The 17,329-nt window shown below is 32.2% G+C and overlaps 1 protein-coding gene across 1 annotated transcript in view; it reads left to right on the plus strand.

Annotated features, from left to right (window-relative positions):
- Positions 1 to 17,329, plus strand: part of LOC114337588 (nuclear pore complex protein Nup88) — a 579,124-nt gene that overhangs the window by 546,041 nt on the left and 15,754 nt on the right. The window contains exons 3-7 of the mRNA XM_050646001.1: positions 4,538 to 4,663; positions 7,859 to 8,067; positions 9,829 to 9,997; positions 11,817 to 11,982; positions 12,070 to 12,313. Of these exons, the coding sequence (XP_050501958.1) occupies positions 4,538 to 4,663; positions 7,859 to 8,067; positions 9,829 to 9,997; positions 11,817 to 11,982; positions 12,070 to 12,313 (914 nt within the window). The remainder of the gene's footprint in view (positions 1 to 4,537; positions 4,664 to 7,858; positions 8,068 to 9,828; positions 9,998 to 11,816; positions 11,983 to 12,069; positions 12,314 to 17,329) is intronic.

Consider the following 17,329-nt stretch of genomic DNA (forward strand, 5'->3'; position numbering starts at 1 on the left):
TGATACAATTCATTGGGACATTCTCTGATGCGCTATAGGGGCTCTCAATCAGCAAAGTACTTATCATACGGGAGTCTTGGGTGCACGGACTCCCATATGAAATCCTGCCCAGATCAATGCAGGCCAGCGTGAGGCGCTCTATTCCCGCTATCTCTAGTGCAGCGTTTCCCAAATGGTGGGTCGCGACCCGGTACCGGGCCACGAAAGCAAAATGCCGGGTCACATTTTGTGCTTTGTGCAAAAAAATGGAAAATGAACATGAAGATCTTCTTTTACACTTTGAAGTGCGTTGGCTATCAAAAGGGAATGTTTTAAAAATACTAACTGAATTGAAGGAAGAAATTTAAATGTTCTTGGAACAACATCCACCAACAGCTAGAGATGCAATATTTCAATTTAAAGACAGTTTTCATGATGACAATTGGTTAATCAAAGTAGCCTATCTTTGTGATATTTTTAACTTCTTGAACAATTTAAATATGAGATTACAAAGTAGTAATGTAACTGTATTTAAAGTACAAAAGAAGGTGGAAGCTGCAACAAAAAAACTTAATTTGTGGATACGTCGCGCGGATGCAGGAAATTACAAAGCTTTTACAAAGCTAACAGAACTACAAAAAGAGTACCTATAACGTGAAATCATTGCCGGATGAGATTTCAGCGGCTTTCAAGGAACACCTCCTGGGACTTGAGGCAAATCTGAACAACAAACCGTGGAAAAGTAATCCATTTACAATGGACGTGGAATCCGAGACAGAACTTCTGCATTTAGATCTTGAGTCATTATTTAAGCTATCCTGGGATAGGGCACTCAAAGAAATATTTAACAAAATACCACCGATTGATTTTTGGCTGTTTTGCCGCCAGGAGTACCCAGTTTTATAAAAAAAGCGATAGTTTCTAATCCCTTTTGTTACGACCTATAAGTGTGAGGCAGGGCTTTCAACAGTGGTTTTCCTTAAAGATAAATATAGGAACCGTTTGGAAGTCAAACCGAACCTGAGAATAATATTAACCTGTTTTCCTCCAAACGTAAGTTTTTAGTTAATCAGAAACAACTACATACTTCTCATTAATAAATTATTTGATTTTTATTTTTTTTATTGCATTTTTTTGAGCTAATGATTATTTATTAAAATATATAAACCTATAATCTATAATAAATATTTAAATATGTTTTCTTGTACACACACCAGGGTATGAAAAAAAAAATTAGTGGGTCACGAAGGATATAAGAACAAAAATAACCGGGCTACGGAAAAATAAGTTTGGGAAACGCTGCTCTAGTGACTTATCTTCGATCTGTTTTGCTTGCTCGGGCGCCGAGTCCCCGCTCTGGGCTATTTCCAGTTCGGTGACTCGGCACTCGAGGACGTGGGCCCCTCATGCCCATTTTTTGGGTTTTGTTACTAATTTTTTTTTGTGGCTTTCGCCTATTGTTAATATTTTATTGATTTGTTTAGTGTTATATTTGTTTAGTATACAATATTTTAGCAAGCCAGGTACTATCATGCCAGTTACTTTATACACATTGCATTTTGGGCACAGTACAATTGAACAGAAATATCTGAAACCGCCAAGGTAGCAAATCAAGGAGAGGAGGCTTCAGTTTCTTATTTGGCATACCTCTTACGTGAATAGAATTTTACGCACTGGCTGGCAAGATTGAGGATGGAAGGGTTTCCTGACTCAGAAACATAAGCAATCTAGGAGATGTCACCGATGCTGAGTTCATTTTCCGAATGGCTGAGAAGGGAAATTATGGATTAAGACAACAACTGAAACGCTACACGTTACCAAGCGTTTGCTCAAGAAAAGTTTAGTTTTTGTTCCTGTTCATCTACAATTCCAAGTCGCTTTCTTTATTGTATCCATAATACATTATATTTAGTTTATCCTTGAGTTGTCTGGTTCGTCATGATTTTGACCGGCTTTTTGGTTTGATGCTTCTGAGTATTTGTAATTACCCCAGTGCAAATGACCAATCGGTAGCTAGGTATATTGTATTTATATTATTGGGTAGGGGAGTACAATTAGAACGAAAACATGCATTGTTTCGGAAAAATTCAAACAAGCTTATATTTTTCTAAAACTTTTTTTGTTAGTTTATATACATGTTAAAGTAAAAAGTTATACTCGCGGATTTGGCCGCTAATTGTTTATTAATTGTTTAAACAATAACAATTGTTTTGTAATAATAATATCGTTAAATTCATCATTTTACTTTGATCAAATATGTTTCTATTTTGTTTTTGATTATACTGAATCCGAATATGGCATTGCATTTTGAAAATTCTTATACAGAAGCTCTTATACAGTATGTCTGCGTAGCTAGGGACCACACGGAAAACTTTTTTATTATCAATTTTACGAAAAAAAGTTTTTCTTCATAAAATGCTCTGGATAGTCAAAAATCTAAAACTCAACCATCAGATATCAAATGTTATCAATTTTATACGAGTTATGTCAAAAATATGAATTTCGTTAAAGAGTAAAGCACCTTTATATTTCAGAATATCAAAAAATGCTATTATGAAAAGTTGTTTGCAATTAAAAACTATGTTTAAATATACAATTACATTATTCTAATGCAAAAAAATTTTTTCAATTTTTTCTCAAATTACGGATACTCATCATCATTTTATTACAATTATGATAACTGGTTTATTATCACTTTTACAAAAAAAAAGTTATTCTTCATAAAATGCTCTCCCTGGTCTAAAATTTAAGATACAACCATCAGATATTAAACTTTTTTAATTTTATACGAGGTATGTAAAAAATATGAATTTTTCTTAAGAGTTAAGTGCTTTTATTATTCACAATATTTTATTTAGAAGGATATAACTGAACACTAAAACAAATTTTTTAATTCCAAACAACTTTTCTTAATAACAATTTTCGATATTGTGAAATTTAACGATAGTTTACTCTTCAGTGAAATTCATATTTTTGACATACCTCGTATAAAATTCATTAAATTTGATATTTGATGATTTTATCTTGGATTATATACGATGCAGAGTATTTTATAAAGAATAACTTTTTTTCGTAAAACTGATAATAAAAAAGTTATCAATAGGTTCCAATTTACGCAGACATACTGCATAAGAGCTAAAAAAAAATTTTTTTGCTCAACATTTATTATTGTTGAAGTTTATTATTAAATGTATTTTAGGTAAGTTTTACAGAAAAAAAGTTGTGATCACTTTATATAAAAATTTTTTTAGCTGGTAATTTTCGGTTTTTGTATTACATTTTTGTTATTTTTCTTAATTTTCTCAAAAAGAAATAGTTTATTTCATCTCTAAAGTAAAATAATTTAGTGCATTTTAAAAATTACATCATAAACTTTAAAAAAGCACTTATAAAACTGTAATAGATTTGTTTAAACTTGAGTAATACCGTCTTAAAGTGGTGGTAATTCTATAAATTACTATAAATAATTCTATAAATTATAAGTTCATTTTTTAATACGTCATATCATTTGAATTAAATTTTTGAGATTTTTTTGAATGAAACATCATTTTGTACGATGCTTGAAAGGTAAGTTGTGCAAAATTGAGGGTTTTATAAGAAAAATTGTATTAGTTACACATTTTTAAATCATTTTTAAACAAAATTCATGTAAGGCTCACTTTCCGCCCCCACCGTACCTATGCCCATACATTTTATTTATGTTTATTATAACCATAAGATAGCCTAATTATTCTTCTTTTAGGTTCAATTTTATAAAATTTCATTTGATTCATTAGTTAAAGAATTACATTAAAATAACTCAATCGTGCACTTCGCCGTACGCTGGTTTACAGTGCGCCAATGTTTGTGAGAAGGGTTACTTTAGCGTTAAAAAATTATAGAAGCTACAGATTTAATTTTAGAAAATTCTGTATATAAGGTTTTTTTGTAAAATTTTCTGAATTTTTCAATGGTCAAAGTCAGTTTTGTTCTAAAATTTATATTTTCGGAGTTATTTAAAAAAAAACATCAAACTTCGTAGTTCATTTTTTTAATAAAAAATTAAGCACCCACTTCTCGAGGAGAACTTTTTGATATGTTGTTTATTAAACATTTCTTAATGAAATTACAAAAAGTTATATCTTGTTTGATTTTTTCCGAAGTGAAAATCTATATTCACTCCCCTAGGGGTTAATATTATCATTTCTAATGGACTGGTATTGGTGTGGTTAACGGAGAAAATATCTTATATGAAAAAGTCTTTATAATAAGGCCTCAAAACGTTTCATTTTTATTTAAGACCATAATTAAAATTTATTTTTCTTAAGTGTATTGCGGATTATATCCTAAGATTATGTTCTAATGCAATTTTCTGAATTATATTCCACTATTGGGAAGTACACTATATAATACACTATATAGTACACTATAGAAGTTCCACTATATTGGGATAAACCTCTAAAAGCAGCAATGCATTTTTCAAAAGCAATGGTGGTAGTTCTAAATTAAGGTATTAAATTAAAAATTCTTCCAGTATTGTAATTGTATTGGATATTTACCATTTGTTTTTTTTTTTCAGAGCACACAGTTTGGATGAACGTCTTCTTTCATGCAGTGAGTTGGTACAGCTAAGAAAGCTACAGTTCCATCCAGGAAGTCCAAACCACAGTCACATCGTTGCACTAACTTCAGACAATAGTTTAAGGTAAGATTTATATAGATAGTATTATAGATAGGATTTTAGGTAATATGTATATTGTAAGTAACAAAGTGAAAACCTTGGATGGGTCCAGGGTTCAGGTTCAGAGAAATTCTTTTCTGTAATTGCTCTGCTCCTAATTTAGTCAGTGGCATAACTAGTCTGACCTGCGCCCCAATGCAAGTATTCCTCGTGCGCCCCTATTCCCAGACTTTTTCCACCCCCCCCCCCCCCCCAACGAAACTAACAACGACATTTCTCCAGAGAAAGATTATACAAAGAAATATAACAGTAATTTTAAAGTTAATTATTAAAAAGTTATTATTCAAAAATTTAATTGAAAGTAAAATTAAGTCTTAGTGTAAAAGTACGAAATTCGTATTTTTACACTAGGATGGCCCCTTAAGTTACTGAACATTTCCAAATACCAATAATATAACTGAAGTAAGGATCACATTATATACTTACAATTAATTAATGTACTTTTTAGGACGATAAAATATACACTACTTACTTTACTCAACATTTTTTATTTATTCAGTGCCCTATACAGTATCGTATACATGCTATCGCAAGCAACAATATAATGTTTATGTTCAGTTTCTCAAACTTTGATTAATTTTACCAGATGATGCATTCTTACAGTCAAACCGCTCATAGGAACAACACTGTACGTTAATTCCTTTTCCCTGACAAAGCCCCTGCGGCTCTTTGTTTCTAGGAACAGTTTTGCTAACTTTTCTACATCTAAAGACCGAGCTATTTCATGTTCAATACTAATTACACTAAGATCACACAGTCTAGTATTGGACATAGAGTTCCTTAAGTAGTTCTTTATTATTTTTAGTTTAGAAAAAGTTCTTTCACTACTTGCAACAGTTACGGGTAATGTAATAATAGTATATTGTGCAACAAGTGCAGAAAGGTACTAATTTCTCACGAGTTTGAAAAGTTGCGGTACGAGCGCAAGCGAGTGCCGCAATTCAAACGAGTGAGAAATTACCTTTCTGCACGTGTTTCACACTATACTTTTTCTACAAGCACAGTTTTTCCTAAAAATAAAAATCACAATTTCCAAACGACGATTAATTATAATAGGTACCTATGTGATAAATTTTAAACTGTATTTAATTAATACCTACTAATCAATTTAAATTCCTTATACCTAAATAAATTGCACAGAAATCAGTTAAAAAATTAATGCACTGCCTTAATTTGTTTAAATTTAAACAATTATTACACATTATTAACATTATATTTATGCAGTCACGAATTTACACAAAACCTACTTCATTCGACGTCTCTTGCATAGGTTGCTAAATCCTTATTGGTTATTTGATAATTATAAAATGTTTAATAAGAATAAAATTGTAAAATAAAACAGTTGTAACATCCATAATTTAGTTTCTATGCTATAGTTAAGTATAATAATTGTCTTATAGGTTATATATTTGTCTAAAGTTTAACCACGGATGTAAAAAGAATATAACGTTACTCAGAATGCGGTAGTCCACGGATGTAAACAGAATATAACGTTACTCAGAATGAGGTAGTCAACTGTGCAGAAAAGAACTTTGCGGCACAGAAACGTCACTTTGCGGCACAGAAACGTCACTTTTCTGCACACTAATGTCAAATATCTTATACTGTGAGAAAATATCAAGTTTGCTAACATAAAACCGTGCAGAAAAGTGCACTTTGAATAGTGGTTGTAGAAAAACATTATTAATGCTGTACTTACGTTTGGGACACTTGATGCGATAAATTTATTCCTAATCAATAGATAATCAGCCAGGTGGCTGATTTTGCTTATTTTATTACTTTTCATATCGTCTTTGACTACATTTCTAAAGCAAATTACTTCATTGGTCAAAGCATGAGTCACATCAGATTCATATTTTTTACAAAACTCAGAGGCTGACTTTACAAGTTGTTTGTCAGAAAAATGTAATAAATTATCTTGGTTTAAAAAACTGAACGTGTCAGTTATACATACCATATATTTAAACCTTTCGTTTAACTGAAATAAGAATATCAACAGCTCTCAAAAATACCTTAACTTTAAAGCAATGCACAGGATCACTAAACTCATAGTCACTAGAAAGTTCGTCAAAAAAAGTCTTTACTTTTCTTTTGCGTTTGGAGGTCATTGAGGATTCAATATTCCACTTCGCAGCTAACTTTCTGGCTTGATGCAGGACATCGTCGAATTCTCCTCGCAGTTCGCTCACAGTCTTTAAACACTTCTGAAGGAGATTCTTTGCATCATCTAGTTAACATCGGATCTCTGTAGGGTTTTCGATGTAATCTGTATTCTTTCTAAAATTCGACTTTGAAACGCTAACATCAAAACAAAATCAAATGAAGACATTTGCTTTATAAGACCATTTACTTCTGCAACTTCATTGTTCTTGTTCGAAGTCAAAATTATTTTTGTTGGACTGACACATGACAGGGACACGTTGTCCTAGTTACTAAAATAATACTAAAATATTTTACCTGAATATCTTTGTACCTAACAACGATAAATAAACAAAAGCAGTTGTGATGAGAAAGCCATAAACACAGATGTGCATCGTCGCGCTGAGAAGATAAGATAACGATAATAGTAAACAAAAAAATCACCAACATTCTGTTGTGACTGAACGGAAGTAGGTGAACGGAATAAAATACCACGAATATTTTTTTACATTTTTTATTTTCGGGAAGCTACAGGGAGTTTTGCTTCAACATATTTTTTAGCTAAAATTTTTCCAGAATATCAGTTTTTTGCGCCCCCCTAAGGCCTGCGCCCCAATGCACCGCATTGGTTGCATTGGCGTTAGTTACGCCACTGAATTTAGTCATTTCTATGTACATTTTGCGTATACCCGGACTTTTATTATTTTTTATTTCTTGGATGATTATGTTGACTTCTTCTGTCGGATGTCTGGCTCGTCTCACTGTGGTATTGTCCATAGGGGCTTTCCAATTGATATCCGATTCCTCCCTCGTTCCTCCATCAAATAGTTCTTATTTTCCTTCTTATTATCTTTTTGGCCTCCTAGTAAAATGACTTCACTTCTCTGTTTTCAACAGGTATTCTTTCGAGAAATATTATAGAAGAAGAAGAATAACATCGTATACCAGCTTGATAATCTATTTAAAAAAATTATAATAGATATATGTAACATCTTTGTCTTATTTTATTATTATTTTTAGGTTATACCAAGTCGAAAATGGTGAAGTTCGCAATTTGGCAGTATATTCCGTCGGAGAAAAACCGTCGACTTTATTTCCGGGAACTACAACTACTTTTTTGGATATATACGGAGAAGTAGCCATAGACTTCGATTTTGGACTTCCAGAAATTCAAGAAATTAAAGAAATCAAATCCGTGAAATTCGATGAAACAAAATCATTTATTAAAGGTAAGTAGCAATCTTTCATTGTAATGGATTTTTTTCGAATTTGAGCCCACATATTTTAACGAGCTGTTAAATATAAGGGGCACAACAAACATAGAATGACCTAAGAGTGGAAACAAAGACCCGAATATATAAGTCAGTTATTAGTTTAGTTATGACTTACACGGCCGAAACAAGACCAGATACAAGCAAAACAGGAAGACATCTGGAAACCAACGAAATGAAGATCTTAAGAAGGATTGCTGGAAAAGGACTACAGGATAGGGTAAGAAGTGAGGAAATCAGACGCATATCTGGGGTGAACAATATAAATACCTGGTTAAAGAACAGAAAAGGAGAGTGGAATCAACGCATAAGCAGGATGTCTGAGTCAAGGATAGTAAGAATAGCCAGGGACAAGTCACCGTTAAGCAGAAGAAGTATAGGACGCCCAAGGAAAAGATGGAATGACACTTTAGGGGCAGAATAAAAGGCACTGTTGAAGATAAACAGGAAGTACTGCCTATATAAAAGAAAAAGAAAAATAAGAAGAGCAAACATCGAAAGTAAGACATACCAGAGAGCAGAAGAACGAGTAGGAACACCATCACTAAAAGTAATCGACCAGCTAAAAAACAACAAATCTCCTGAGAGTGATAATATAACTAAGAAACTCATAAAACATTGAGGAGAGCAGCTGCATGATGCTTGGTGTATACAAAAGATATGGGAATCAAAGACTTCATCGAAAGAATTAGATGAAGGTATAGTTATCGCCATTTATAAAATAGACGTGCACACGAGGGTAACCTACAAGCTGCTATCAAATATATTCTGAAGTAGAATGTAATCTTGGGGACTACCCGTGCTACTTTCAATCGAGAATATAAACAGTAGATCAGATTTGTACTACTAGACAACTACTGCAAACAGTAGTGTATTCCGTAAAAATGTACACCAGCTGTTATAGATCTCTAATAGTGTTTGGATGATACATAAGCTATAGCGGTACCAACTAAGAGTATTAATTTAAATTAGATATGTCTTGAAAATATTCGATTGTTAAGGTAAAGATAAGTGAAAAATACCACCGAAACGGTCTCCATTATCTTTGATTTCAAACAAGGTGATAACCTTAGAGCAGGTAGAGACAGAATATGGAAAATTAAAAGTATGCCTACACATAATTTTGTATGTCTAAAAGAATTCCGTATTTGGATACGATAATAACTCACAATGGCATGAACAGCGAAATACGGGGGCGAATACCAAAAGGGAACAGGGGATTCTATGCGTTACAAGATATACTGAAATCGAAGGTGCTGTCGTGATCATTAAACATCCGAATATATAGAATAATGATTAAGCCACTCATACGGCTCAAAACCTTCACAAAAAAGGTGCTCAATGTTATAGGAAGACAAGATTACAGAGAGTATTTGGTGAATCTAAGTAGTTAAATGCAAACTATAGAGACAACAAATACCTACGATTGATTGTGAAGTTACGGAGAGAGAAGTAGAGAGAGAAAAAAAGAGCATGGTGGTTAGCTTCCTACATTCTACATAGGTCACTGCATAAGTTACAGAGTCCTTAAAGCTGTTGATATTGCAATAATGAAATGTTCGCCTAATAAATAAAGTTGGTTCTCCCTTAATTCGCTATGGAGGCCTCTTCAATAATCCCTTATATCGATTTGTTTGTTTGGTGCTGTATAATTTTCTTCCAGAGTTTTATATTAAGAACTTTTTTTCAACAATTTTATCGAAAATTTATGTTTTTTAGGTCAGACACGTCTGGTTGACACAGAAACACAAACGTCAAACAAAATAGTGGCAAGTATGAAAACAGAGAAGAAGAAAGGCAAAGAAGAAAACGATACAGTTGTTTGGCCTGTTTTTATTTTAAGAAGCGACATGTCTATCTACAAAGTGTCATTTGATTTAAAACTGAGGTAAGTATTACTCAATCTTAGGGGTGGTAGAAATGAAAACTAGGTAATAATTGTTTAGTTAGACTAAACTCTAAACTAACCATATCACTTCAAATTTATTGTAGAGATTGTGTGATTACTATCAAGATGAGTCTCTGGTCTGTTCTCTGTCTCTGGTCATTTTTTAACACATGCATAGGTCTTTTGCTTATTCCTGTAACTTAGTCGATCTATACTGTTGGGATCTTCCTCGTGATCTACCGTTCCTTGGATAATAAGTCTTTCCATGTTTTCTGTGCCTGCTGTCATAATATGTCCAAAGTATTTTAATTGTTGAAGATGGACTTCGCTGGAGAGCCATTTGCTGACCTTTAGCTCATTTAAAATTGAATTATTTGTCCTACAGTCTGTCCAAGGAATTCGTAGCATTCGTCTCCAACAGAACATTTCAGTGATGTCTGTCTTCCTTCTTTCTGCTTGTCTTAGGGTCCAGTATTCACATCCGTATGTCAGTAGGTATTGGGAATATTAAGCAGTTGATCATCATCATTTTTCGAGTTCGTGAAATTTGAGAGTCCTCCCGTATTTTGGTCATCTTTCCTACGGCTGCTTCTGCTAGATCACATATACAGTTAATTTCTTTCTGTAGTGACCTGCGTTTGTGTTCCATGATCCCAGATATAAGTATGAGCTCACAACCTCAAATCGGTCATTCGTGGTTATGTATGGATGATTGTTCTGTAGTTTATCCACTATTATGATCTTTGTCTTTGATATGTTTAACTGCAGACTGCAGACATATTTGATTTTTGTCATCCAAAGATGGGTTAAGATCAATTAACTACTCTTATGGACTATCCTAAGAAGGGCTGTGTCATCTTCAAACCGTAGGTTGTTTATTTTTCGGCCATTTATTGAGATGCACCTCTTCTCATAATATACTCCGCATTTATATCAAATAATTGTGCAAACCGTATACATCCCTGTCTGACACCTTGTTCTGGATAGAAGTCGTTGGAGAGTTTGTGAATCTCTTTAACTGTTACAGTAGGGTGTTCGTATATTTCAGTTATAAGCGAAATTAAGTATTTGGTACGCCTACTTCTTTTAGTATTTGCCATAAGTGTTGCCATTTGACCGTGTCGAATGCTTTTTGATAATCTATAAAACAAAAATGTATAGTGGGATATTGAATTCCCTAGATTTTTCTAATTATTTGTCTTATGTTCAGAAGGTGTTCTCGAGTACCTCTACCTTTGATAAATCCAGTTTGCTCTTGGGCTATTTCTCTTTGTAGGGAAGTTTTCAGTCTCTCATTGATTATGTGTAGCATTATTTTGCTGGCATGTGAGATAAGGGAGATGGTTAATATAATGACAAGTTGCCTTTTTTATATATTATCGTCCATATTGTAGATTTTGTCCAGTCGTCAGACTGTTGCTTGAAATGCCTTATTTTGTTAGAGAGCAAGTAAAACCATTTTTAGTTTCTTCTGTAGTTTTGAGCATTTCTGCTGTAATCAGATCTGGACCTGGTCCTTTATTCTACTTGAATTTATTGATCGCCAGTCTTATTTCATTTTCGAATATATTAGGTTTTTCCTTTTCTTCGGAGGTTTGGTGAATATGTTTGGTGATTTATCAAGGTAACGTGTCAGAAATAGTGACTTCAGTTTTTGGACGTCCAGTTCAGGTCTTCTATAAAAAAGAGTTCGTCGACCTTCGTGACAAATCGTCGATTGTAAATTCGAATATACGTAATTGATGGATTCGCATATACATACTTAAAAACAATGCTTTTGTTGTTTTTGAACTAATTAATAGATTTTTTTATCTTTTAGATGGAAACCGATAATTGGCGCACCTCTAGCTATGTCATACACGGCAGAAGAACAAATTGATGCATGTTCCATAATATGTTTAAACACTGTTCCCCAAATAATCTGCATATCTTTATGCGATGGTTCCTTGCTTCATGCAGTCTGTTTAGAAGTTGAGTCATCAAAGGTGAATATTTGTATTTCAAGATTTTTTATCTAAATCATTGTTGTAAATTTGCTATTTTATACTATTTTAAGCATTATTTTGTTTTAGTCTGGATCTAAGAAGTACTCTGGCGCCGTTTCTGAACAAGAATTATTCGTCTTTGAAAAGATACAATTGGAACTAGGACTAACGACGTGTGAGGAAGATCAGGGCAACAATTCCAAATGTGCAGTGCAACTTAGGAAGGACGAAGTGAGGCCCGAGAGATATTACGCTACCCACGGTGGTGGAATACATTCTGTCGTCATTTCTTGTATTGATGGTTTACAGCAATTTATAAATGCACCAGAAGGTACTAGTATTTAAGTGTTTATAGAACTGATGAGTGATTTACTTGTATAGTATTTTTACTACAAAAGCGATATTACGTAGGTCAAAATTATTGACGTAAGAGAACTGTCAAAACATTAGAATGTGACTTTTCATTATTGCCATGTTTATTATAAAGGCTCAACAGGCCATGAAAAGTCACATTCTAATGTTTTGACAGTTCTCTTACGTCAAAAATTTTGACCTACGTAATATCGCTTTTGTAGTAAAAATACTATAGTCTGGGCTGATCAACGGAGAATAGGCCATTTTTGGGAAAAGTTTATTTACCAGCAATTTTATCGCTGGAATCAAATTATAAGATCCTATATATTAATAATATAGGTATGCAAAGTCCTCAGATAGTGTGCTACTTTTTTTATAAACAAAATGGCGCCCGAAAATCGTGTTTTTTTCAATTATTGCTCTATAACTCCGAAGATTTTAACTTTACAACAAAAACACCCAAATAAAAATTCACCGTGGTTAAATTCTGCATAGAGACGTGTTTTCCCGATCTGCTCCGACGAAAATTTTCCTCGAAAAATGCGGGTTTTCTCAACAAAATCTTTAATTTTCAAAGAAAGTTTTAGATAAGTAATTATCTACCAATAATTAAATAATTTGGTAACTTAAAAGCTTTCTTGGTTTAGATTATAGTTCCAGAAGCTGGTGAAAATTAAACTAATATTTTAGCCACAATTCAATTGTTAATTAATAATTTACGGTCGCAATAATAACCAAAATAATTATGATACACTGATCAAACTTTGAAATCTTATAAACATGAGATGCCTATTTAACATTTTGTCGACAAAATGCTATTTTTTTATTTTTGTCTAAAATCTTTAAATGTTTAAAAAAAATAGTTATAAACAAATTCACATTTCTCAGAAAGTTTTTATTATATTATAATTTTAAAAAATAGCTAAAATGCGCATTTTTAAATATCTTGAAAATGAATGCTTTAAAACTTTTTTGCAACCATTTGCAAAAAACTTATGAAACAGCAAAGTAAACATACGATTACTACGGTGTTTATAATTTTTTTTAATTCTTTCAAAGCGTAGAAGTGAGTTTAAAGTACAAGCTAATTATTTACAAAAAAAATATCGATTATCAGTTTAATGGTTATATTTTAATTAAAGATTATAAATATATTTTTTTGTAATTTACACGCGTGAAAGTAGACTAATACAGTACTGTAGCTAAGATTTTCACTCGGAGCGACGACCGGCCGCGCAACGTACACTTTTAATAAATAATGTATGCTGCGTGTCAGTCGCTTCGAGTGAACATTTTAGCTCCGACTCTGTATCAGGCCTACTTTTGCGCTAAAAATTACAAAAAAAAAGTATTTTTAATCTTTGATTAAAATATAACCATTGCACTAATTTTTGACATTCTTTGTGAGTAATTAGTTTGTACCATAGACTCACATTTAAGCTTTGAAACAATTAAAACAAATTATAAACAACGGAGAAATCGTATATTTACTTTTCTGTTTGATAACTTTTTTGCAAATGGTTGTAAAAATTTTTTAAAGCATTCATTTTCAAGACCTATGAAATAGGCATTTTAAGTATTTTTTTAAAATTAGAATATAATAAACAATTTCTGAGAAATGTTAATTTGTTTATAACAATTTTTTGAAGCATTTAAAGATTATGCAAAAAAATGAAAAAATTTATATTTTGTCGACAAAATATTAAATAGGCATCACACCTTTATAATCTTTCTAAGTTTGATCAATGTCTCATGATTATTTTGGTTGTTATTGCGATTGTAAGTTGTTAATTAACAATTGAATTGTTGCTAAAATATTCGTTTCATTTTCACCGGCTTCTGAATTTATAATCTATACCAAGAAAGCTTTTATTTCACCAAGCTATATAATTATTGATAAATAATTACTGGCCCAAAAAATGTATTTGAAAATTCGAGATTTTGTTGGGAAAACCCACATTTTCCGAGAAAAATATTCGTCGGAGCAAATCGGGAAAAACTTGCCTCCATGTAGAATTAAATTGGGGTGAATTTTTATTTGAGTGTTTTTGGTGTAAAGCTAAAATCTTCGGAGTTATAGAGCAATAATTGAAAAAAATACGATTTGTCGGCGCCATTTTGTTTATAAAAAAAGTAGCATACTATCTGCGGACTTTGCATGCCTATATTAATAATATATAGGATCTTATAATTCGATTCCAGCAAAAAAATTGCTGGTAAATAACCTTTCATTGTACTTTACTAATTAGACCAGCGTATTATAACTATTTTTTTTTTAATTTAAAGATTATGCAAAAAAAAGAAAAATGTATGTTTTGTCGATAAAATATTAAATCTATATATTAAATAAAAGATTCTCATCTTTATAATCTTTATAAGTTTGATCAATGTATCATTATTATTTTGTTTATTATTGCGATCGTAAATTGTTAATTAACAATTGAATTGTTGCTAAAATATTTGTTTATTTTTCACCGGCTTCTGGAATTACAATCTATACCAAGAAAGCTTTGATGTCACTAAGTTATTTAATTATTGATTAATAATTACTTACCTAAAACTTTATTTGAAAATTAGAGTTTTTGTTAGGAAAACCCGCATTTTCCGAGGAAAATTTTCGTCGGAGCAAATCGTGAAAAACAGATCTCTATGCAAAATTTAATTGCGGTGAATTTTTATTTGGATGTTTTTGTTGTAAAGTTAAAATCTTCGGAGTTATAGAGCAATAATTGAAAGAAATACGATTTGTCGGCGCCATTTTGTTTATAAAAAAAGTAGCACACTATCTGCGGACTTTGCATATAGGATCTTATAATTCGATTCCAGCAATAAAATTGCTGGTAAATAACTTTTCCATGAATTTTGCTAATTAGCCCAGAGTATTGTTGAAGTTTACGAAAAATCAAGTTAATTGTTTCTACTTAATTTGGAGTGACTTTTTAGCTGTTAGTGCTATTTAAGCAGTTCAAAATGTTTTCATAAAGTGCGCTATACGAGCAACAAAAATTGCTAAATTATGCGCAAGATGGTCGATTGCGACGTGGTAAAATCTCAAATAATTTATGGCAACGGCAACAAGCATAGATTTGACAAAATTTTTGGCAACTACAATATTGAGCGGTAAGGAGCAATTGGAAGAAATTAGACGATACTTTCGTGTATGAGCGAGCAATTCACTTGAAAAACTGCGGTCGGCATGAACTACGTTTTTTTTGTAGTGGCGGCTTGTAGCGCTTTTATTATCATGAGTCAAAAGAAAAAAAAAAGAAAAGGAATAAGCTTGGGTCTGCGTGTGAACGTTTTTAGCAAGACCAAAGTAAAACTTCATTGTGTTGTGAATTAGATGATATTTTATTCAAAAACTTTACTAGGATGTCCCGAAGTGATTTTGAATTTCTTTTAAATAAGCAACAAATTACAAAACAGACTACCAATATGGGAGAACCAATTCCTGCATCAGCAAAGCTTGTCTTATTCTTAAACTTGACGTAGAAGCCCCGAATAAATAAGTGCATACGATATAAAACAAATTGACTTTAATGTCTATCTTCTTCTTCAAGTGCCATCTCCGTGACGGAGGTCGGCAATCATCATAGCTATTCGGACCTTAGAGACGGCTGCTCTTCGTCTTTAAGGTTCGAATAGCTGCGTATAAAGAAGTTCATTTCTTATACGTTCGTACCATTCTATCAGGTTGCGCAGCCACGATATCCTACGTGTTCCTATGGTTCTCTTTTCTTGAATCTTTTACTGCGTGTCTTTCCCTCCAATCAATCGGAGCAAGTTATATCTCTCTCTCCACGTGTAATATATCCGAGATATTCCAATGATATTTAAAATTTACCTTTCGTTATCCATCTTTCTCAGAACCTCTTTGTTTGTGATAAGTCTACCTCAAAATCCCGACAGCCAAAATCCCGAAGGCAAAAATACCGACACTCCAGAATCCCGGCAGGTTAGATAAGTTCCTTTTTAACATATAATTACATTTTTTTCTGGTTTTTTGTTTATGGCCATAAGTATTTACCATTTAATAGGAACTAATTTTCTAAATAAAATTTCTAACATGGGTATATGAATTAAATTATTTTTTTTTGCCAATATACAGGGTGTCCAGAAATTCTACCGACAAACGAAGACAGGAGATTCCTCAGGTAATTTTAAGACAATTTAACCAAATTCACCCAGTCCGAAAATGCTTCCTATGGGAGCTAGAGCTCTTTGAAAATGGCGTCTTGTAACTAGTTTTTCTTAAATACCTCCAGAACGCTTTGAGTTACAAAAACAAAAATTTGTACGCATATTTATCTTCCAGAGATAAATCGATTCCATCCATTGCGAATTTATAGTACCGGTCATAGGCGTCCGTTTTGGGTAGGGTAACGGTTATTTTATCGCATAACTTTTTTATCTTTACATTTTAAGCATCTTTCACTTTGGATTATTAAATTGTGAGGTATGCTAGTACTAAAAGGTACTCTTGATTTAAGTCTGTTGGACACACCGTTTTCTAGAAAAATTTATTTGAAAATTTTTCGTCTCTTGAATTTGAAAAAAAGTTGAAAAAATTTTTGAAAAAAAACGGTGTATTTTACCAACTTGAAGCAAGAGGAACTTTTAGTACTAGAATACCTCATAATTTAATAATCTAGTGTCAAAAATGCTTAAAGACAAAATTAAAGACAAAAAAGTTATGCGATAAAATAACCGTTGACCTACCCAAAACCGACGCATATGACCGATGCTAGAAATTCGCAATTAATGAAATCGAATGATCTCTGGAATATAATTGAACGTACAAATTTTCGTTTTTCTAAATAGTTTTTTTTTTATTTTTTTTTTTTTTAAATTTAAAAATCTAAAAATTTTCAAATCAATTTTTCTAGAAAACGGCGTATCCTATCGACTTAAAACAATAGTACCTTTTAGTACAAGAATACCTCACAATTTAATAATCCAGAGTCAAAAATGCTTAAAAGTTAAAGACAAAAAA

The sequence above is a fragment of the Diabrotica virgifera genome, chromosome 3, assembly GCF_917563875.1.
Source record: "Diabrotica virgifera virgifera chromosome 3, PGI_DIABVI_V3a".
In the NCBI taxonomy this organism is placed as follows: Eukaryota; Metazoa; Arthropoda; class Insecta; order Coleoptera; family Chrysomelidae; genus Diabrotica; species Diabrotica virgifera.